Source organism: Branchiostoma lanceolatum, chromosome 17 (genome assembly GCF_035083965.1).
Source record: "Branchiostoma lanceolatum isolate klBraLanc5 chromosome 17, klBraLanc5.hap2, whole genome shotgun sequence".
Classification (NCBI taxonomy): Eukaryota; Metazoa; Chordata; class Leptocardii; order Amphioxiformes; family Branchiostomatidae; genus Branchiostoma; species Branchiostoma lanceolatum.
Window position 1 is genome coordinate 17563957 of NC_089738.1, and position 21741 is coordinate 17585697.

Here is a 21741-nt window from a genome sequence, read left to right on the forward strand (position 1 = left end):
CCAAGACAAGCAGCATAGAAAAGAGCAAAAGATCCTTGAGGACATTATAATCAGAAATAGTCATAACAGATTGAAAGAGCCACAATGCAAGTATCCACTCAGGCAGGAAATCAGTAATCAATTAAGCAATAAATCAGTTAATTAATTATTAGGTTAGTTAATTACCCTATCAATTAACTAGCAGCCCAAAGACATATATGGGCCTTACCTTGATAGGCCTGCTGAGTCGCTTGCTGAGGTCGTCGATGAAGTTGAAGATGAACTCCATGTCGCTGCTGGCCTTGGTGTTCAGGGCCTTGCCGAACGCTCGCTTCCAGTTCTTACACTCTGGGGAAGGGATGACAAAATATCAATGTTAAATGAATAGTTACATGTACTTGGAATGGAAAACAAAATCTTGTTTGACTATATATACAGCATTATAACTTTTTCACTTAATATCCTTTTCGAAACACAATGAAGCAACCAAAATATGAATGAATGTCAGACCGCAAAGTTTTTGGTAATGGAACTGCTTCCATTTAAATTTAATTAAAGTGTACATTCAATTTGTATACTGCATCACAACTCAACAATGTACATGTACCTTATTTTGTCTATGTCATACCATTGTATAATTGTGTTGTTTGCTCTGTTGTTGTTGCCATTCACTCAGGTACATTGTACCATGTACAACTGTCAAGCAATTCTTGACATTCTATCATATACGATTGTATTTCCAAACATATGTTACATAAAAAATAATTCTGGGTCTGAAATGTCTGATTTCTAGTGTGACAGTCTTAGATTTAAAGAATACAGTAACAGTTACAGTAACAGTGACCTTTATACTGTACAAAGTGTACTATGAATAGATGTCCCATCCTACCTGAGATGAGCGCAGTCTGAAGAGGCTCAGTCATGAAGACGACCGACCCGACGCGATAGCTCACAGGCAGCTCGAAATATTTAACTTTAATTCAAAGATACGTATATTTGGAAACTTTGAATTCACTGAGTGTCTTTCCCAATGTAAAATGAACACTCTTTGTATTATGACTTATAACTCTCTAAAAGACACAATGCTATATCACCTGAGATGAGGGCAGTCTGCAGAGGCTCAGTCATGAAGACGACCGACCCGACGCGGTAGCTCACAGGCAGCTCCTCGATGTCCGTCTGCATCTTCTGGTAGTACCGCAGCTGGGCCTCGAACTCCGACATGATCGGGTTAGAGTCCATGAACTCCTTCACAGTGTCAGCTGGCTCCTGGAGTTGGTAAAAAAATGACATGTTCTGTAAATTCATTTATTTCTGGATGGATTTAATTTTGCATTAGTAAGGAAAAGGCTCCGAGGTTTTCACAATGTTTTAAGTTCCCGGTTGAAACAATTCTGTAGTAATGTATTGGACATGCATCTCTTCAGTGTGATAGGTCACTGTGAATCGACAAAAATAAAACTACTGCAAACAATTACAAAAATGTAGCTTGCTATTTATCTGGTTATTTACAGGACATACATGGTATCATTGGTGCTGTCCTTAGTGCTGATTGCTTGGTGCTAGTCTTCACATCTTAGCCTCAGAAAATGAATGTTCATACACAGTGTACTTGTTTTCAATGTATATTTCTCTTTGCCCTTTCAACACGTAAATGCATGTGCACAATGAATGATAAACTTTGCTGCAACATGTGTTGTGACTAACTGTTGGACCACACAATCCACTACTACATAATCCAATGAAAAAACAGAGATGCTTACATCCGTCCACAGCTCCTTGAAGCAGTTGAAGTCCTCCAGGATAGCCTGGCAGTCGACCTTGAAGCCTCCGATGATGGAGTTCAAGGACACTACGACCTTGGTGATGTCCTTGTGCTCGGAGATGACCTTGTCCAGGCTCTTGCTGTAGGAGGCAGGCATCAACTTGGCGTCTTCACCAATCTCCTGGGCTGCCTCCGACTCCTGACAAAAACAAACCCCGTCAATTAACTTAAAGGCACAACGTGCAAAACAAAGAGCTGTGTTACTACATGTATGTGTCTTCACAAATTCAAGATCTGTCGTATTATATTTTGCAGGGCAACATCAATGTTTCAGATAAAACAACCAAGTAATTTTCGATTAAATTTTGCGAGAGGCGAGACATCTAGATCTAGTTTATAATTTGTTTTTCTGATGATTCTTCAGCATCACCAGATGGAGAAAATGTACTAGCAGCTGAATCTTTTCAAATTATAGACTACAAACATGTCAATCCTAAATTGTAGGGACCATTGTGTTGCCTTACTGTAGATCTGTGCTTTCCAAGTCCTACTTTTGATTCAAGTTTCTAAATTTGCTGTTGAAGAGGATAGGTCTTTTGACAACTAATACCAACACTGCTGAAATTGGCTGATAGACAGGAGTCTAAATAATTTTCTCAGCATGTCAAATTATGTGACTCCTACAAGTCCTAATCTTGAGTGACTCTGGCCCAAGTAAGTGGCATGAGCGGGTAACAAATCTTCCTTGAAGAAGAAAAGCTGTGTTACCCTCTGATGCTGCTTAAGGAGCCACTGGGTGTGTGCCCACTGCGGCACACACTTGGCCATGCTCAGGATGTGCTGCACGGCCTTGTTCAGGATGGACTGGATGTCGTCAAGGCTCGGCCGCATCACCTTACAAAACAGAGAATGAATGGTTAAAGACAGAAACTTTTAACATATACTGTACTTCTTGATTCTTTCACTGTAACTTTATGTTCACTGTTTTCACGGTCACCTCTGTACCGTGAACTTATCATCACTGTGAAAAAAACTGTTCTTATTATGTATGATTCCTTCACACATCTGTTCTGAAAATCAATTGCCGCTACAGTGAAGTTAAAGTTCAGTGAAAATGTCCATTTTCCTTGCACCGTGAAATTTTGGTACCATGAAGATAAAAGTGAATTACAGTATTATTTCGATGCTACTATAAAGTAGAGTGGATTCATTCCTCAAGCTAACCGACATATTTCACACCGCAGCCGTCCCTCAGTGAGACATCTGGAGCTGCGTAGTTCCCATTTGGAAATTTTATTCAGCCTGTTACCACATTGGTTTTGCCGTGTCGACTTCTTCAAGTGTACAGACTAAAAACCAATACGCCATTTACGTTCACATTCTTGTAGTCATAGTTTCAAGAATAGACTAGCATTATTGTATAATTGATTGCTTTGTCATTCTTGCCATACATTGTGCCGTGTATAAACTATGATTGTCTAGCAATAAAGTTCATTCATTCACCACGTTGGGGATGGCCAGGATGATCTCGGCCTTGAAGAGCGGATGTTTCGGAGGTTCCTTCTTGCGCATCTCTTCCTGGTATTTGTTTGTGGTCTGGAGACGACGCTTGATGGCCTCCAGGGACAGCCGGGTGCCTGTAAAGGAAAAATCAAGTTGAGTCAAGTTAGAACTTCAACCATCACTCACTGGGATGGCGGTGGTCCAGATCTCCAGGTAGATGTACCTTTTATCATCTAGTTTAGAGTTGTTTGAAAGAGTATACTTTGCTCCCTATATAATTTATGTAGTCTAGTATGTTCCTTCCCATCTCTAACACATTTCAGAAGAGCTACACATCAAAAGCATGCTAACAATACATCCTTGAACGTACCTTGAACGAGGACATCTGTGATGTCATCTCGGGAGACAATAAGTAGCACTGATTATGAAGCATTGCATTGTACGCCACTACGCCCTCACACAGCTTGTAACAGTGGCATTTACAAACTACAGTTAGTACAGGATCAAACTACATGCATTATGTTAAACCACAAGGCTGTTTACTTCTTGCGTGATGAAAACAATTTGAAAGTTTTGCTTACACTTGACAAGCTTAAGGGTCAGTACTAGTGTTCCTTTGCTTACTTGTTGTATCCTAACTTCTGCCATGGAACATTAATCAGTAAAAACAAAACAAGCAAAGATTTCTTACATTTGACAAGAGCCTCTGTGTTCCTCTGGTTGTAGTAGGTCAGCAGGTTGAAGTAGCAGCAAGGCTGACACTCCTGGCAGCGAGTCTTGTGTTTGGCGTCTGGGCGCAGGCAGCGGAACTCGGTCTCACGCTAAAACACATACAACAAGTTAGAGAAGACATTCATGATATACATCCGAATAGATATAATAATACAATATACTGGTAGCGAGTCTTGTGTTTGGCGTCCGGGCAATGGAACTCTGTCTCCTGGTAAAACACAGTATATGAAGTTTTAGAGAGAAATTTTTATCGAACATCCAAACTGGATACATGTAAGTCTTCTGACTTTCCTCTGAATATGAATAGAAGACATCCTTATTCTACATATAACTAAAAAAATATTTTTATTGAAAAATTCAGAGTACTATAGTGTATTAGAAATGGTGTATGTTGATTACACCTGATATGAATATACTTAGTAATACTAATTGTCTACAAAAAGTATGATCTTATCTGGTCTCAGGTCATGTTATTTTTGAAAGGGTATTACACATGCGTACCTACAACCAATGACATGTGTAATGGTCAGAAGACTTATTACTTTCTATTAGTTATATTAGGATATATAAGATAGTTAGGTTTCAGACAGACAGAATTGTTACCTCCAGATTTGTCTGCTCAGAAGGCTTCAGGTGTTTGTCCAGCAGGTCCATCAGCTCAAACACTGCCTCCTCAACAAGAGCACTTTGTCTGGCGGGAAACACAAGCCATGGTTAAAGTTTGTGATATTTACCTGTGTGTGAGTACATAATGATGTACTGATAGCTGCTAGAACAACAGGTAACATTACTAACAAGAATGTGTTTTAGAGGAAATCTAGTGAGTACAATGTACATTCGTAGGTCTCAGTGACTATCAAAAGTTCTACTCACGCTGCTGTACAATACAGTGTCATAAGTTCGAGTGATATCAACCTCAACCCAGAACAAAGGTCTAAATAAATTTGAACAAATGACAATCTTAATTAAACAGTTACAAAAACAATTAAGGGCTTCTCCACTGGTCAATATACTTTCAAACATAGCTTGGAGTTAGAAATGGGGGCTTAGAAGTGAAACAATGAGTTCAAAGTATTCTAAATAAAACTGAATGCCTTTAAGGTAATCATTATCAAAAGTTTAGTCCTTACTTGGCCAGGAAGGTCGAGGCATCGTTGCAGGTCTTCTCGGTGACCTCCAGGAAATGTGACACCTGGACGGGTTCGTCGTCGGGAAGGTCGCAGAGAGCGGTGAAGGACATCTCGTTGAGAACGCTCTCGATGCGACACTCTAGCACGTCCGACGCCTGCTTGGTCAGGAGCTCCAGGCTGTTCAGGGCCTTGTAGATGTTCCCGATGTCTGCAAGGTGGATAGATGAAAGCTTTATCATCTTAGTCTTAAATGTTAAGATTTTACATTAGATTATCTCACAGTTTCTGCATCTGTCTTGATGCTAATACAATGTTTCAAAGTATTTAGCAGATTCTCAAATATGATGATTTCACTTGGCACACTAGACACGAAACAATTGACAAGTTCTAAAAGTTGTAACATTACATGTAGTAATTCAGGAAAAAGGCAATAAAAAATCATCATCATCATGTATTCTGCTGCTTAAACAAACAAGCTAATTTCTACTGTTGAATATTAAGTGAACACAGGCTGAAAATGTGAGCAATTGCTTCAATTTAAAGTCAATAGACATTGAGTGATGATTGATCGAAATCTGTCAATGCTGACTGACATCTATTACTGGCAATAATAACACATTGTATAGATTGATGATTGACTGACATGTGTCGATGTTGACGGACGTCCAGGTGAGCATGGTCAGGCCCGGCTGGACCGCCTCCTCCACCTGGTTGATGAACGGGCGCATCAGGGGAAGCAGGACATTCGGGATCCTCGCAACAATCCCCTCAAACTCTCTCAGAACCTCCTTCAGCCTGAAGCACAAAAGAATGGTTAGATTAATTAGCTTAATTAGCTGTAATTATAGATTATTTGTCCACATGGTTAATGAACGGGCGCATCAGAGGCAGCAGAACATTCGGGATCCTCGCAACAATCCCCTCAAACTCTCTCAGGACCTCCTTCAGTCTGTAACATATGGAAATACACTCAAATTTACAGAAAAAAAAATTGATTCTGAAAATAAAAGTGATCTCCAACCAGTTTACGACTGAAGAGCCATATTCTTCCACTGGTCGTGACAGAGAAGACAGACGCTATGTACAGTATCTACAGGATCATTGTACCAGAGATTCTGAAATTCCTGACTAGCACTTTTCGACAAGTACAATGAACAGTGGACCGCGTCTTAACGTCCCGTCCTAAGGACTGCAATCCTTTCAAGTAGCGCGCATGTCAGGTCAGCGACACAGTCAGGATTCAAACTCACGGCTTCTTGGTCCATAGGCAGGGTCACTGAACTTACACAGGCTACAGCTAAACTTACGAACTTATAAACAGTGAACTTACGCGATGTGGTTTTGCTTGATCTCGTCGTTCTTGAGACAGAGCGTGTAGGGTCCTAACCCTCAAAATCTAGCCCTAACCCTAACTCTATATAACCCTTACCCTAACCTTCAAAACCTAGCCGTAACCCTAACGCTAACCCTAAGCATTACTTACGCGATGTGGTTTTGCTTGATCTCGTCGTTCTTGAGACAGAGCGTGTAGGCACTGTCGGGAACCTCTAGCCCCATCTTCTTCAGGTACTTCGCCTCTACCATCAGCTCCATCACGGCAGGGTCAAAGTTCACATACAGTTGCTGCAACGACCATTTGATATGAGACATAGGATTCAGCTTTGTTAGCTTTAAAACTTTTGAACACAATCAATGTACAGTGCAAAAATTTTCAACTAACAATTGGATGAGAGTAAACGGATTGATCAATCATTCATTATCTTAACGTTTGATTCTGTCATGTAGCTGTAAACATCTCATAATTTTGATTCCATTTGATAGGACAAGAGAAATCTGCAATGTCAGAAATGGCAGATATACTCTAACTATTTTAAAACAATTCTCTAGAAATGGAAGTCAAATTCTATTGTATGCAAACACACAAGCAGCAAAGACACTTCTGTAAGAATTACTCTGAATGAGATAATAAACACTTCTATTCAAGATCACAACACTGAAACTCATACCTTTGTCTCTGGGTGCCTGACCACCAGTGAAGCGTTCATGCCAGTCTTGATGGTCTCCACAGCTCGGCACCAGGCACGGTGGTACAACATCTACAAACCAACGACAGATGTCAATCAAGAATAAGAATAAATCTACAACAAAATTCAGGAACTTCAAGAAAGTAGTCAAAATTCAGATGGCAACACATTTTACAGGACTTGTGGTCTATAGTTTTATCTAACGTCTGGTTTTTCATAACTCACCTCAAACTCCAGGAGCACAGTTGCCATCTTGTTGTAGCTGCGGATGGCCTTCTTTGCTTCAGCAGTCTGGGAAGGGAAAAAATCAGACTTGAGTTGAAAATGGACCAACAGAAAGATTAAATAAATACAAACTTTATTTTCAATGCAAACATATAATGATCATTGTACTTCCTTGGCTCGACACATGTATAGCATAACAGCATTACTGATATTAGGACTATTGCCTACTGAAACTGCAGAAAATTTGCAAATGAATTTACAATCATTATGTAAAGAACCATTCGTCACTATTTCAGGCTCAATTCTAACCAAGGATGCCTAAAGAAGAAAATCCACTCTACCCTCATGATGTCCGGCTTCTTCTTGAATTACATACAAGCACATATAAATCTTTGCTACAAAACTCTATTGTAAATCATGTACAAGGATCTTGTACGTTCATCCTTTTTTGTGTCACAGTAAGGTCCTAAAGAAAATCCACCCTACCCTCATGATGTCCGGCTTCTTCTTGAAGTACTGCATGGGCGTCTCGATCTTCCTGTAGAGCTGCCGCGCCCAGGCGATCTTCCCCGCCACTGGGGGGAGGTTCCTCGGGATGGACGGGTTGTCCTTGAACTTCTGGTACGCCTTGCGGATGTTCTCAAGGTCGCGACCGAACCAGCCCAAGACGCGCATGTACTTTTCTTCAAGGTCGAGCTTGGCACCTCTGATCATCTCAAACTTCTCCAAGAGCTCCAAGGCTTTCTCAGTCTGGTGATAAGAAAGTGTAGAAAAACAGAAAACTCTTAAGTTCCGGAAAAAGAAGCAAGGATTATTTCTGAGCAACAAGATTGATTTAAGGATATTCTAGTGAAATTTCAGCAATAGCCAACCTGATGTGTATGTGTGCATGCAATCTGCATAATGATAATTATGCACGGAATCTTAAAAATTGGAATGACAGACTAGCTTAAGGTGCTGAAATAGGATCAACTCAACATCAGATTTTACATTTTGGAAAATGAAGTGGTCCCTTTTGTTGTCACATAACAATGTCATATGATAGTCAATTGAATGCGGTGCTCTATTCAAGAAAATGACATTTAAAATAAGGGTAGAAATTTCCACTTACATTTTGCAATTGTCAGCTTCTCCATAACCTATTATGATTATGATGAAAAAATAGCCTAAAATACAAGCAATCTTGCTTGATATTTGTGAAAAATACATTAAAAGGCCTCAATGTTTAATACTTACGGTGAGGTTCCTCTCGAACCACTGGTCCACGAAGTTCTGCAGGGACATCTGCAGCCCGTCAATCTGGCCGCGGAACTCCATGTAGTCATTGTCAAACTGGGGAGTGAGACAAGACTCATTACTTTTATTGTTTGCACACTAACCCTCAAGCACATCAGCACAATAAAAGCTGAAATGATTAATCATAATCCTAATGCAACCCCATTACCTTTTGATTTTATTCAACCTTGGAAAGTCAAACTTGGAAAGTATCACTTTGTTTTATAGAAGCACTAGATTTAATGTTTCCACTGGAACAGGCCTAAAGTTAGAGTTTGCATTTGAATAAATGCTTCTTCACATCTTTTAAATCCACCTCACTGAAATCAATGACACACCCCAGTCATGGGACAAAATATAGTGGATAGTATGACTTGTGAAAGGGGCTTTATGTGCATACAAACCTCAGACCTCCTTTGATCAAGCACATCGGACTGCTTCTTCTTGCTGTTAGACACAATGGTCTGGTAGCGCATGGCCATGGCCTCCATGCCCTCACTTTAACCTTACCCCTAACCCTGGCACTTACCCCAATCCAAAACACCACTGTTATGGAGCACATACAAACCTCAGACTTCCTGTGATCAAGCACATCGTACTGTTTCTTCTTGCTGTTAGACACAATGGTCTGGTAGCGCACAGCCATGGCCTCCATGCCCTCACTCTAACCTTACCCCTAACCCTGACATGTACACCAATCCCAACCCAAAACACCACTGTTATGGAGCACATACAAACCTCAGACTTCCTGTGATCCAGCACATCGTACTGTTTCTTCTTGGTATTAGTGACGATGGTTGAGTAGCGCACGGCCATGGCCTCCATGCCCTCTATCTTGACCCCCGACAGCCCGGACAGGCTCTCCATGGTGTTCAGCATGTCGGCGACCTTCTCCAGCCGCTTGCAGAACGTGTCGAACTTACCGAAGATGTAGTTCTCACTGGAAAATACAAAATACAGGTGAACATTAGTTTGAGGTTGCTGACAAGAAAGGCAATAGAGACACTGGCTTTAAATCTTCGCTAGCATAAAAAGGTTTTTGTTTTTTGGTTTGGATGATGTACAGTTCAAGTTTCTAGAACCTGGTGCTTAATATTTCAGAAAATTGGATGACATCAAACCTAGCCTTCATTGTATACTGTAAATGCAGACATGTTCGCGGTGGGTTTTTTTTGTCCAATACTGTTACAGTTAGCAGTATGTGACTATAGTGCTGCCGCAAATTTAAAACCACCGCAAACATTCCATTTTTGCCTAAGCGCGTAATAAAAACCATGCATACTTAAATACATTTACAGTATCTGGGTGCTTTAAATCAACGAAAATATAATTGCTTACAAAATGATAAATGGCTTAGTTTATATCTTTTATGTTAACATTGTAACTTCTGATATCAATGCAGGACATGTCCAATTCCTATAGCCTAAAACACACCCTTAGTCTGTTGCTAAGCTATTGTTGCTAGGTTACCTGAATTCAAACTGCCTCTCGTGGGGGTTTTCCTTCAGCTTCTCCTTGGTCTTGTGGAAGACGCGCTGGTACGCACGGTTCAGCTCGATGCACTCCGATATCCTCTTCAACAGGGGGGCCCTGCAGACAAAGTTGTATCGTTAAACAACAGAGAAAGTCAATTCAATATCAAATGCACATACAACAAGCATAACTGGCAAACTGCTGCATAGCAAAATTAATTCTTCAATAATAGAATATAGACTTCAGTTGGTACCCACGGTCAAGTTGTTTCAGAAAGTTGCACATACTGAATAGCACATCAACATATACACTGAGTCTCTTGTTGTAGCTCACCTTACTTGAATGTACCAAAAGCAGGAAGATTTGCTGGTTCATTGAATTTTGATATTTTTTTTTTTTTACGTCTTTTGTTCCCCATCATATGGGGGTTGGACGTGCTTGCACATGGATGGAGGAGCCCCAGAACTCCTCATCAATTATCCAACACATATATTAAAAGCACCCATCCCTCTTGCTACTATCAGTTGGAGCATTTTGTAAGTTCCTATACATGTAAGTGAGGGCTGGATTGAGATACATTTAGGACACTGAATGGCGCTACTGGTGGCTGAACAACTTCAACACAACTATGAAAACCCAGATTTTTCATCTGTTTCAACTATAGCCTTAAGTTTGTAAGGTCTGAATGACATTAGCAACTAAAATATGACTCTGACCTCTCGTGGTCCCAGACCTTGGTGATCCCCTGCGTGATGTAGGCCTTACAGGTCGTGATCATCTGGTTGGTGACCTTGACGAAGAGCGAGGTCATCCTCTCGGAGGTGTTGTAGTACTGGGAGATGGAGTGGATCATGCGGATGTTGTTCATCAGGCTGGGGATGTGCTCCACCATCTCGGTCTGTACCAGACAACACAACAAATCATTTTGATAAATACATGTAGGGTTTTCAGAGGTGTTATTAGTAGTACTCTGTCTGTATGAGACAGGACAAGCAATTCAATTTGACTAAAGATTAAACTTTCAATACAATATAGAGGAATTGTCACAGTGGCTTGGAGCTAAAAATGAACTGTAACAGTACATGTATGAAATAAATATCTGCAAAAGATTTCTACCAGTGTTGGTTGGTTTGTTAGTTCAATGTTGTACATGTATAGCTCCAGATATATGCAATTGTGGAAATGACTCATAATGCATATTCCTAAAGATTTTGAAAGTCCACTGTTGGTAAAAGGGCCAAAAACTTGGCCTTGTTCATGTGCACTCTCCTTATCTTTTAGGAAGAAAGAGTCCAAGTTGTGAAAAGACTACAATATTGAAAACTCCCAGAAAATCTTCAAACATCTAAGACTTACAGGTGTGTTCTTGGTGAGCGGCCCAAAGAACTTGTCCAGGGTGTACAGGTACTTGACGTTGTCTTTGGCCTCGTTGGCTGCATCAGTGATGCGACTGTCCAGCTCCTTCCATCGCTTCAGCATGCGGGACTTGGCAGCAGTCAGGACTCCAACCACAGCCTTGCAGTGTTGGCTCTTAATCTGGTCCAACAAGCTGGGGAAAATGTAACAAAGATTAATACCACATTCATGTAATCATAATAAGTGTTTTACATGCATGTGAAGATGTGTAGTGTTTGTGCATGCGGTACTTGGCAGCAGTCAGGACTCCAACCACCGCCTTGCAGTGGGGGCTCTTTATCTTGTCCAACAGGCTGGGGAAAATTGTAAAAGATAAGATTTATATACATCATCAGATATTATTCTTAAATGCTTAACAGGTGTTTGAGCATACAGGACTTGGTGGCCGTCAGGACTCCAACCACGGCCTTGCAGTGTTGGCTCTTAATCTGGTCCAACAAGCTGGGGGATGGGGAATTGTAGGTTTAGCTGCCAAACTCACCTCAAATTGATTATGCAGCAGAAGAAAGTTACAGTACACCAGTCTACTACATGTAGCAACACTTACTGAAAAGTCATTTAAAAATCTCAACGGCACCAATATGTTCCAATGTAAAGCTCAGTGAACTAATCCATGATATCAAAATAGTACTATCATACTGAACCCAGTACTGATCAATTGTGCATGACAACAAATAATTCTTCTGGCAACGTCCAAACAGTCATCACTTGTTACCATTGCAGATTATGACATTTTTATGGCCTTTTGGTTTTCTTGTAAATTTGAACATGTTTATCTTGAAGACTTTTGGGATGTTGTACCAGTAGTTTGTTGTCCTACCTGTTGAACTTGGCCATGCGTTTCTTCCAGTGGTCCAGCTCTGCGGCCGGCCCGATGTCGTCCGCCTCCTTCCTCATCTGCTCACTCTCGGCCAGAACCTGCTCGATCTGTTTGGACCAGATCCCGATCAGGTTCTCCACCTTCTCCATCAGGTCGGCGTTGGTCGCTATAGGAAGAGAAACATGATATAAGCAACACCAACTCTTGTAACATCAGTCTACAATAATTCAGACATCATGCGTAGCTGGTACAAATGCAGCAAAGGCCCTGAGCTCCTTCAATTGAATCTTGCATTGTCCCATGCATGGTCTACTGAGACTGCCTGCAAACTGGTGACCAGCAGCACAATGATTAAAATCTTCTCCTTTTTTCAATGTGTCTCATGACCAACAAACTGCCTTTAGCCTTTAGGCACAACACACCAGTTTTGCACAGTAGGTACAAGCTGTATAACACCTGTCTGATAAGACTGATCCACTAACACCTACGATAAGTGTAGTAGGTTCTTTAACATGCTCAAGGTGTGCCTCTCCTCAATCAGTGAGGAAATTTGAACAGCTTGAAAGGTTTTAAGAATATCTGAGCCTGATAGGACATAAAATTCATTGTGTTTCGACTCTATTGTAACATAAAATTTTATCTTACAAAGTTTCCTATCATTTTGCAACTAAAAACAACCCTTCCTTACCAGCCTGCATGAACTCAGACGGGTGGCGAAGGTCGTAGACGTGGTAGCCAAGGTCAGGCTCCTCCAGCTCAATCTTCCCCTCCATGTTGTCCCTGGCGCCGCTCAGACTCCCCACGAACTTGTCAACCACCTCCAGGAAGTCCTGTACCTGGGTACTGGCGGGGGGCAGGTCCCCCCAGCTCTGGAGGAAAAAAACATGTATTAGTGTTTGCAGTCAAATGACTTGTGTCGTACATGTATGTGACATGTTTGTGGGTTGAGGTTGTATGCAAATAAACTGTCACATCAGCTGAAGGAGAAAAAGGTGCCTTGTCTTATGATTTCAAAAACAATTTCAAACTGTTATAACAGCGGCTTCATTAAGTACAAATATACCATGATTTGGGTCTGTATCAGATATAATCAATCATTGCTTAGGCCAATTCATCAAAACAATCAAAAATTCCTTCATAACTTCTGAAGTAAATGTATCTTGTAACTTAAAAGTTGTGAGTGACGGAATTAGCCTGATGACAAAGCAATAAACAAACACTTGTCTTGTAAAATGATACTAAAATCTAATTGTAAATCTAAACATTCCTATGCCCTGCTTGCAGGGACTACATGCGGACAGTAATTAATGTCCAGAAGATAATACATAAAGCACATACTTTGAAGTTCAATTTCTGAATTATTCCCTCAACAAACTAAACTACCACACCAACACTGTTGAAGGTAAACTGACCTCCTGTGCCCTGAGTGCAGGCACTAGGACAGCAGACAGCATGCTCTCCAGGGCGTTCAACCACAAACCAAGATTATAATAGATTTCTGAATCATTCTTATAGACTAACTCTTCACCACTGTTGACAGAATACTGACCTCCTGTGCCCTGAGTGCAGGCACAAGGACAGCAGACAGCATGCTCTCCAGGGCGTTCAGCACTCCTCCCTTGGAGGCGTCCATCATGCCGAAGTTCACATCCTGCAGGTGAACAATTTACATCGAATACAAAATCTATAAAAACCTTGAATCTAAACTGTATCACTATATTCCACTGCAAATGTGGTAATAAAGTTTAGTTACATTGTGGAAAAAAAGTTGGTAGGTACCTACCAGTTTTTGTTCACAATGAAATGATAAACAGTCAGTCAACTTGATGAAAGGACTCAGTCAGTCACTTTTAAAAACAGAAGATAACAAGACAATCTTTTAGACTTTATGAGTTACTCATACCTTTTATTTTCATATGGATTGGAGAAAGTTGATAAATTTTTCGTATCGTACCTGGACAATATTGTTGGCCAGGATAGGTTTGATGGTCGTCTTGGTGAAGAACAGAGCCACTCCTGTCAAACCCTAGAAGAAAAACAACAGAGCACAATCAGTATAAAAACAGCAGTCTTTAAACTTAAAGGACAGGAAAATTCTGTCTCATCAAGTCAAGGCTCCATGTATCAAATTTCCAGTCAAAACTGGAGCCTTGTTCATTTGAAAGTTTGTTTTCCAAATTGCAGTTGCACCATGTTGATAACACTGCCATTCCTGTCCCTGGTGCTGAATGACATTCACACTGTACCACTGTACTCAGAGGTAAGGCACAAAACTACTGGTTGATTTTGTCATGTCTTTACCAACAGGGCAACATTGCGAAAAACTTGGAAATGGTTATAACATAGCAGCAAGATATGAGACAGTGTTATAAAGATCATCATGACCTCTATGAAACGTGGTCTACTGGCCAAAATGAGCTGTCATGACTAAATGAAACAAACAAACAAACAGACAAACAGACAAAGAAACAGTAAGTTGTGTTACCTCCAGGCTGCCTGTGGTAAGGAAGAGTTTCTTCTGTGCAGGGGCTGCATGGATGCTGCTGGCTGCGTCTGTTCTGGAGAAGTTTGACTCTCGTTGCTGAAAACACAAAACACAAGATTGTCAGTCAAGCCTGCAAAGCTTCAAGATACCTTGTCCTGGTCACATTCAAGTTGGAAATTTTGTTTTCCAAATTGCAATGGTACCATGTTGATAGCACTGCATACTTGTCCCTAATGCTGAATGACATTCACACTGAAACTGCCATCCCTGCCCCTGGTGCTAAATGACATTCACACTGAAACTACCATCCCTGTCCCTGGTGCTGAATGACAATCACACTAACACTGCCACCCCTGTCCCTAGTGCTGAATGACATTCACACTAACACTGCGACCCCTGTCCCTAGTGCTGAATGACATTCACATTCACACTGTCATCCCTGTCCCTGGTGCTGAATGACATTCACACTGACACTGCCATCCATGTCCCTGGTGTTGAATCACATTCACATTCACACTGCCATTCCTGTCCCTCGTGCTGAATGATACTTACACTTACACTGCCATCCCTGTCCCTGGTGCTGAACAACATTCACACTAACACTGCCATCCCTGCCTCTTAGTCTAACACTGCCATTCATGTTCCTTGTGCTTAATAGCACTCACACCAAAACTACACTTCTTGTCCTGAATGATTGTCCCGGTGCTGAATGACATTCACACTAACATAAAGCTAGCATAAAGCAGACCCAACTCACCACCAGAGTTTCCTGGTGGAAGAACATGAGGACCCGCGGTCCCTCTGGGCTGAAGAACGGTTCGATCAGGTCAAACTGTGAAAATGGGAAAAGCATAAAACATATTAATATCATCATCATAATGTTGTCCTGATGGTTTCACAGATGGCCTTGAGACATCCATGAAATATAAGGCACTCAAAGAACACAAGCAAGGCAGTACAGTTTCCTGCATGCCACTTCTATCATTGCTCTTAGAGTTAATATGGTCCAGATCTTTCCGAAATCTTCATCCTGCACGACTCCAATACCGTGATATTCTACAATGTATTCATAACTTTTATATTAAGTCTCCTTCCAAGCCAACTATTAAGCCTGTAATAAGTGAGCTAGCGATAAGCCTAAAAAATAATGTAACAAGACATGTAATAAGTCCTCTAAGTATCAGCTGCTACTCTCAAACAAATGAACATATCGATCCTGACAAACACCACAGGTGAAGGTAAGAAGCCTACCCTCTCATCCCCCAGGACCTGGTCCTCCACCTGACCTGGCTCCATCTGTAGAGCATCCCCCAGCTTGGTGAAAATGTACTGGTGCCTCGCATCAAGCTGGGGAACCAGAGGGACATTTTGTCAAACATCTCTTCATCTCCTTGCAATAGCAACTGCATTAAATCCTGCTCATTGAGGAAATGAGTTACACTAGCATGGTCTGTATTGTATACTGAGGAAACAAAGAAGAATGCCTTGAAGATATGTATCCAGCAGCATAATTACATCCTGTTGACACTTAATTTCAAATATGTTAGAGGCCTCTTCACCAGATATTAGTTACAAACAGATGTTCTGGGTTAAACTACCATGTTGTTTGGAAGATTAAATAAATGAATAATTAAATAGCGTTATTAACTTTTAATATTATATTAAAGTGAATTACTCTATTCAATTATTCATTTAGCAATCTGCAGGATGTAATTATGCTACAGGATAGTGCTGCGTACCGGTACTGTACCTTAAAAATTGATTACAGGTTCAAAATACCGAATCATGAAGTACCGGTACTGTACCGATATAAATTTATATATCGGTATCCAAGTATATACTTATTTTGTGACTGATATCCTAACCTCATGGCTTCATCCAACACCAAACGTGACCAGAGTGACACCTTGGAACAGCAGTACTTATATGCGACAGATCATTCAGGCAGGAAGGGAGTTTTGATAGCAAGGCCAAGGGAGTTTGGTGATAGGAAACCTAGCTAATATAAGTATGTTCTTTAAATAAAGATACTGACAAGTTTATTTAAATGTGTCTGTCATTATTGAAGAAGTTTAGAAAAACACATGTTAATTTTTCAAATTGTTCAGGTACAGGTACAGGTACCTGAACCTGGCTGTACCTGATGTTACGTTTAGGTACGCAGCACTACGACAGGATACATATCTTCAAGGCATTCTTATTATAATAATAGTGGTCAACTGTTAGGAGGGAAAAAATTTTGACATGTTACACCACAAAGTGCAGTTTCACCCCTTGACTAAACATAGATTAAAAGTCACAAACCTGCAGTCTTCTCTCGTCCTTGGTTGCCTTGGCCTGTTTGGCCAGGTCCTTCATCGCCTCTCCTGACAAAACCACCGTCTTCTTCTGGGCCTGGGGAGGGAAATTAGTATTCAACAAGTTAGTAAATATTTTACGTTTTCTCTGTTGAAGTGCAAAGTAGGGAAATCTTTTAAACAACACAACAAATTCGTAGCACCGAGCTGGAACTTTGTTCTTAGACAAAGGTTTAGAACAAAGTTTTAACTCCGCACTATGTTAACTATAAATTTATCAACACAGATGAACTTTCATGACAAATTTTAATGACAAATTTTCTTATTTTATAACATAAGTCATTGAATAACTTTAGCTATAGCTAAATATGAGAAAGAATGATTATGACTACTCATGCTATCAATACCAATGAACATGTAAAAGATGATATGATGATGAGGAAAAATATGATGATGAATGTTAAGATGATGATAATGAGGTTAATAATGATGATGACGAATAGAAGGCTGTTAAAAAAATATTTGAAGTGGAAGAAATAAGATGTATTATACTTAATGTTTGTTAATACAGTACAGTAAAACCTGTAGTCAAGTGACCACCTCTGCCTAAGGACCATCTGACCGTTTTGTCTTTGATAGCCCCTTACATTATTATTCCCATCGACTATACATGAAGTGTATAGTGGCCATCTTTCTACTGGTCATTGTAGACAGGTTTGACTGTACTTAACAACAGTTACAGTAAACTAAATTACTATATAAGTCAAAGACTGATATGCAGTACATATTATATGACCAGTAGATCAAATTTAATGTAGTTTTGGTGGAATAAAATGTAGAAGCATAGCTAAAAGTGGATCCAAATAAAGTAATTTGCCAAAACCATAATACGCAGTTACTGTTCATCTGTGACATATCAAAGGTTTTAATTATTAACAACAATTCCAGTAAACTAAATTACTCTATAAGAGACAATTATGCAGTATGATATATGACTTAGTCTTAGTACATTAAATTGAATGTAGTCTTTGGTAGAATAAAATTTGAAGCATAGCTAAAAGTGGATCCAAAAAAGTCAAAGTCAAAGTTATTCAAAGTGTTTGTCGCAACCATAACACGCAGTCACTGTTTGTCTGTGACATTAGGTTATAATCAGCAAACTCCACCGGTACCAAACAAACATGTTCAGCCGAGGGGAGGTTGGTCAAACAAAAGATTACGCACAGGACAAAGTCCTAACCTTTGAAGCCTTTAACTCATTGACAAATAGCAAACAGTTTGATTTAGTACTATAATCCCAGGTAATTTCAAAGCAAACCCATTGCTACACACATGCACATTATGTTTAGCACGTTTTCAGTACTTGAATTATTAACTTAAAGCCAGTTTATAGGCAGTCTATGACTCCAAGCAGCTTTATGTATACATTATAAACAGACACATGTGACGTTAAACCTTATACTTTCCACTTGAAATAGACACATGCATTACGCTTATAACCATGATTGTAGCTGTCCAAAGGAATGTCATTGGGTGAATGCCAATACTTCATAATAAAAACATCACATTGAAAGTCTAAATTATTTGGAATCCTATGTTGCTGGGCTTATTCAAATAAAGCCTTTTTATTGATATTGATTCAATGTTGGAATGAATAAAGCACCTGTACAGTTATGATACAAGGTACAAAAAATCTACAAGCACCCGTAATGACACGGTTCAACAAAAGAAAGCCCAACAAATTATCTGTGCCGTGGAATCAAGCTTAAGTTTCCAGACACGAAAACGGATTAGGCCCTTTACTCGCTTTCCACACACACAGGATTATCTCACGCCCCTAAGGCTTCACTATCGTGAGAGACCCGCACGACCGGCTCTATTGTTGATACCGTTGCCATGACAATACAATCACAGACACTACGTGCCTCAGGGCATGTTCCTTTCGGTGTAGAGAATCAGTCACCAGAGAAAACAATGTGTAACTGAATAAAGCAGCACTTAGAAACAGTGTTTTCCTAATTACAGTATAATGAGGAGGTTATTTTTGAGCACTTGCTTGGCCCAGAAACATGAGAAGGAATCTATTTAGCCTATTTCTGTAACAATCAATCACTGGCTTGATTCATTTAATTCTGTGTGGCATGTGTCAATCATTTCTACTCACCCATTTATCACCAGAGAAAAGAATGTATAATTACTGAATAAAGCAACGTTTAAAAACTGAGTGTTTTCCTAATAAGGAGGTTATTTTTTAACAGTCCCTTGCCCTAGAAACATGGGAAGGAACCAACTTCAGTATTTTGGCTATTTGTGTTACAATTATTGTAGCAGGAGCTGGCCTGACTTGATTTTATTCTTCTACAATTGGCATGATGTCAATCATTTGTACTCACCCATCTTGCTTCATCCATTGCTACATAGTACAGCATGGAAGAAAAGAGTTTTTAATATCTGATCAGTAAATCTGTGACTGATCATAATGATATCTATCATATTTCACTCCTCAGACCATATGCATATAGAGAGAGAAATACATGTATTTGCTTTTCATGACATGTCTTCTCCTTCTCCTGACAATATGATCAAACAAATTTGACGCTCTTAATTTTGGGGAGTGGAGGCAGAGTGGGCTAATACATGTAACCCCCCCCCCCTCCCCCATGTTTTGTCTCCTTTTTGGGGTGAGTCCTTCAAAATTCTTTTAGTTTTACTCAAGTTTATCTATCCAAAACAGCATATTTTTCCATCTTCAATTTTGTCCAAAAAACGAGTAATCCTGCTAGTGTGGCCCTACCTCTCCACTGTAGTGTGGAGTCTTTCCTGTCCCCAAGAGGATGTCTGTCGGCCACGTGTCTCCTTCTGTCATCCTGAACCTTAAACGACTCCCCGCAGTAGTAGCAGGAGTACATCAAAACCATTGCTGCTAAATCCGCCTCCTTAGCATCCTCCTCTCTTAAACTTGCAGCTGAGTTTGCGTTCTGTCTCCTCTCGTAACTGTCGTACTTCTTTGAGAACTCGTCATAGTCTTCAAGATCGCGTCTGGCTGCTTCGAGCAATTGCCAGTGATCTCCTGAATGCTCGACGCCGTTTTGATCGATATAAGTGTCCTTGTCTCCGTTCTGATCTTGAATTTCTGTGTTGTGATCTTGACTTTCACTTTCAGCGTCTTCAAGTTTGGTTGAAGCAGAGTCTTCAGGTGACAAGTCTGCTTTCTCTTCTTCATCCTCACTGTCTTGGATAGCTTCTTGAACAGGTGTGAGGATGCTCTTTCTCTCGTCTTGTACCTCGTCCTCATCTCTTCTCGCAGAGGACGGGTTCTCTACCAGGCTCTCTCTGCTTCCGTGGCTCCCTCCTACGCTGAAAGAGGCCAGGCTTCCGTACCCGGAATCCAGCGTCTGGACGCTTCCAGCAGGGGCAAGTTTGGAATCTTGCTCCGACCTAGCAGAACCTAAGACGGAGTCGTCGTCATGGTTTTCGTAGTCTCTCCCCCGGTCCAGCTGCTGTTGTTCCTTTTCGTCTGGCTCTGGGCTGCTCTCGATTTCCTCAAACTGTATATTCTGGTAATCTCCTTTGCCTCGCCCACTCATCTTAATTCCTCAATGCTCTTCTATCAATCCATGATACTAAAATATCTCCAGGAAAAATCAGCTTAAAGAGTCCAATTTTCAAGCATAATCCGGCTCTGGGCTGCTCTCAATTTCCCTCTAGAAATGTCGCCTTCTACCTGACCAACTCATTCTAAATCCTGAACGTTCTTCTGTCAATCCAAAATACTCAAGCATCTCCAGGAAAAATCAGCTTAAAGATTCCAATTTCAAATTATGATCCGGCTCCGGGCTGCTCTCGATTTCCTCAAAATGTAAGTATGTTCTTTCATCAATCCATGATATTCAAAGATCTCCAGTAAAAATCAGCTCAAAGAACTATTCCAAAGTGTAATCCAAGTGTTAAGCAAGCCTGCAAGCCTGGCCTCATCCCAAATCCTCAACACTCTTTCATCAATCCACGATTCCCAAATATCTTCAGTAAAAAGCAGCTTAAAGAGTCCAACATTAGAGCGTAATCCGTGTGTTGACTGTGCCGTTAGCTATGCCTGAAAGCCGGTAACCCCGAGACACAGACCAAACTGATGAATTATTGATGCATCCTTCAGATCCAGTGAGTGGAATTTAGCTGCTGCCCTTTTTATGTCCGGTGTTAAATAATGTCTTCCATTGGAAATCATAATCGTTGAGCTAGAGGATATGGGGGTTGGGCAGCTGCACTGTATTTTTGACACCATATTATGTTTAGACTGCTCTATTTGATTAGAATTATAGGAAATTAACCCTGTATCTTTGACGGCTTTTAGGAATATGTCAATCCTAGAAGTGTTAGCTTACAGTTCATGTGGCTTTAATAATTGATCAGGAAAGGGTGATATGAAACTGTCTTTTGTTTTTATATTGTTGCCAGTCATTTCTATTTCCTATCAATCATTTTCTTGATGCCCAAAATATGCCCAAAATTTAGAAGACATTATTAGTTATTCCATTTCTAAAAGAGTGTTTTGTATTAATGCATGGGGGTAGAAATTTTCATCTCTTTTGTTTTAAGTACGAGAAATATGTATGACCC

At 40.4% G+C, this 21741-nt stretch overlaps 1 protein-coding gene across 1 annotated transcript in view; it reads right to left on the minus strand.

Moving 5' to 3' along the window:
• Positions 1-21741, minus strand: part of LOC136423428 (dynein axonemal heavy chain 5-like) — an 81183-nt gene that overhangs the window by 52507 nt on the left and 6935 nt on the right. Inside the window, exons 4-29 of the mRNA XM_066411569.1 lie at positions 17132-17221; positions 16079-16174; positions 15585-15659; positions 14828-14923; positions 14297-14368; positions 13892-13993; positions 13031-13211; positions 12343-12508; positions 11463-11655; positions 10823-11004; positions 10104-10223; positions 9372-9573; positions 8595-8690; positions 7845-8108; positions 7359-7424; positions 7116-7205; positions 6593-6732; positions 5753-5904; positions 5110-5317; positions 4568-4670; positions 3939-4011; positions 3248-3381; positions 2513-2638; positions 1743-1943; positions 1074-1248; positions 209-327 (exon numbers count right to left, since the gene is read on the minus strand). Of these exons, the coding sequence (XP_066267666.1) occupies positions 209-327; positions 1074-1248; positions 1743-1943; positions 2513-2638; positions 3248-3381; positions 3939-4011; positions 4568-4670; positions 5110-5317; positions 5753-5904; positions 6593-6732; positions 7116-7205; positions 7359-7424; positions 7845-8108; positions 8595-8690; positions 9372-9573; positions 10104-10223; positions 10823-11004; positions 11463-11655; positions 12343-12508; positions 13031-13211; positions 13892-13993; positions 14297-14368; positions 14828-14923; positions 15585-15659; positions 16079-16174; positions 17132-17221 (3522 nt within the window). The remainder of the gene's footprint in view (positions 1-208; positions 328-1073; positions 1249-1742; positions 1944-2512; positions 2639-3247; positions 3382-3938; positions 4012-4567; positions 4671-5109; positions 5318-5752; positions 5905-6592; positions 6733-7115; positions 7206-7358; positions 7425-7844; positions 8109-8594; positions 8691-9371; positions 9574-10103; positions 10224-10822; positions 11005-11462; positions 11656-12342; positions 12509-13030; positions 13212-13891; positions 13994-14296; positions 14369-14827; positions 14924-15584; positions 15660-16078; positions 16175-17131; positions 17222-21741) is intronic.